Here is a 1,461-nt window from a genome sequence, read left to right as displayed (position 1 = left end):
CCCTCACCGCTTGGGCCATCTGGAGACACCGGAATGGATGCGTGTTCGATCAGCGGCAACCCTCGATCGAAACTCTGCTGCAATCCATTCAAGAAGACACTCGCCTGTGGGCTTGTGCCGGTGCCAACGGCTTGGCGAACCTGATTCCTGAGATTTAGGCTTAGCTTTTTTGTAATGAGGGTTGAGCAGCCCCTCTCCTAGCTGCTCCGGCCACTTGTGCCCGCGCCGACCTGTGTACGCGTGGCCATTGTCGGCATGTCTCTATGTACTTTCAACCCCCTCCTATCAATGCAATGATACGCAATCTTTGCGTATTCGCAAAAAAAAATGATCAATATGTGCACATGAAACAATAAATTAACCCGTGTGAACTATATTTGAGTTAAGAAAAAACGGTTCGATATTCTTTTTGCGTTGCAGATCGAGCGGCGGCGCTCCCTATTCGATCGGGAGCAGGACGACGGTGGCGAGCACATGGCGGACGAGAGGAGGAGCATGAGCGGAGGCACGGAGGCAGGTCCATATGCGTCAGACGCGCGCGTTCGCCCGCAGTCAACGCGGACGCAGCGGCCGTCCATGGTGGCTCGGGTCGATGTAGGAGGACGAGGGGAGGAGCTCTCGAGGCCCGACACCGAGAATGGAGTGGAGGCGGCTGGATCTGGCGATTCTGGAGGGGCTGGCGACGAGCGGCTCCGTGGGGTTCAAGCGGCGGCTTCCATGAAGGTATGTCAGATATATTTCCATTTTATGCATGGGTTGATCCCTCCCCTAGATACTGTCAAGGTTTGCATTTGAATGGAGTATTGCATCATTTTGCTTTCATTATTTAAACTGCCTAAATGGTACAAATTGATTGTAGGTATGAGCGATCTGGTTTCCCCTTTTGTTGTTCTATATGAGGATGATGTAGATGCCTTTTGGTGCTTTGAGATGCTACTGAGAAGGATGGTAATTTGTATCTATGTCAAACTATACTGGCATATGTTAGGTTGGTATTTTTGCATGACTTAATGCATGATATAAATTCTGTTGCATCTCAGCGTGAAAATTTCCACCTCGAGGGACCGACAGGAGTTATGAAGCGGTTGGAAGCATTGTGGAAGATCATGGAATTGATAGATACGTAACTAATAAACTGGTAAGGATCAAACAGGCAAATGTAGTCCTAATTATTTGTTGGAAAGTCACATGATATGGTTCTCTGTTTGAGGCTTCAACAGACTGCGCATGCCTCAAGATTTGAGGTGTGAGTGTGCGACTTGATTTTCTGTCTTGTTACAGTTAATCGGTAGTGGATAAATCAAATTTTGTTATGTAGATTGGTAAAACTAATTAAGTTAAAATTTTCTTATTTATGGGTTATAATTTCTTACTCCAAAAGCAGATTTGTGTATGTTTAATAGATTTTCATAGGGATATAAGACTAGAAGTGTGGATGTTTTGTCAATTTTCAGAGGGAAA

The 1,461-nt window shown here is 46.1% G+C and overlaps 1 protein-coding gene across 1 annotated transcript; it reads left to right on the top strand.

The window, feature by feature from the left end:
* The first annotated feature begins 450 nt into the window (after nucleotides 1–450).
* Nucleotides 451–1,127, top strand: LOC123135318 (uncharacterized). Its single transcript, XM_044554358.1, has 3 exons — nucleotides 451–720; nucleotides 847–948; nucleotides 1,041–1,127. Exons 1-3 carry the CDS (start codon nucleotides 475–477, stop codon nucleotides 1,125–1,127), a joined length of 435 nt encoding a protein of 144 aa, XP_044410293.1. The 5' UTR covers nucleotides 451–474.
* Nucleotides 1,128–1,461: the final 334 nt, after the last annotated feature.

This window comes from Triticum aestivum, chromosome 6B (genome assembly GCF_018294505.1).
Source record: "Triticum aestivum cultivar Chinese Spring chromosome 6B, IWGSC CS RefSeq v2.1, whole genome shotgun sequence".
NCBI lineage: Eukaryota > Viridiplantae > Streptophyta > Magnoliopsida > Poales > Poaceae > Triticum > Triticum aestivum.
The sequence above is the reverse complement of the archived record's forward strand: the minus strand, read 5'-3'. Positions and strand labels throughout refer to the sequence as shown.

Bases quoted from the DNA above. Each gene is read 5' to 3' on its own strand.
- LOC123135318 (XM_044554358.1), top strand. From the start codon at position 475: ATGGCGGACGAGAGGAGGAGCATGAGCGGAGGCACGGAGGCAGGTCCA. The intron at 721-846 runs AAGGTATGTCAG...CCTAAATGGTAC, and splicing joins TTCAAGCGGCGGCTTCCATG to AAATTGATTGTAGGTATGAG. The intron at 949-1,040 runs GTAATTTGTATC...GTTGCATCTCAG, and splicing joins AGATGCTACTGAGAAGGATG to CGTGAAAATTTCCACCTCGA.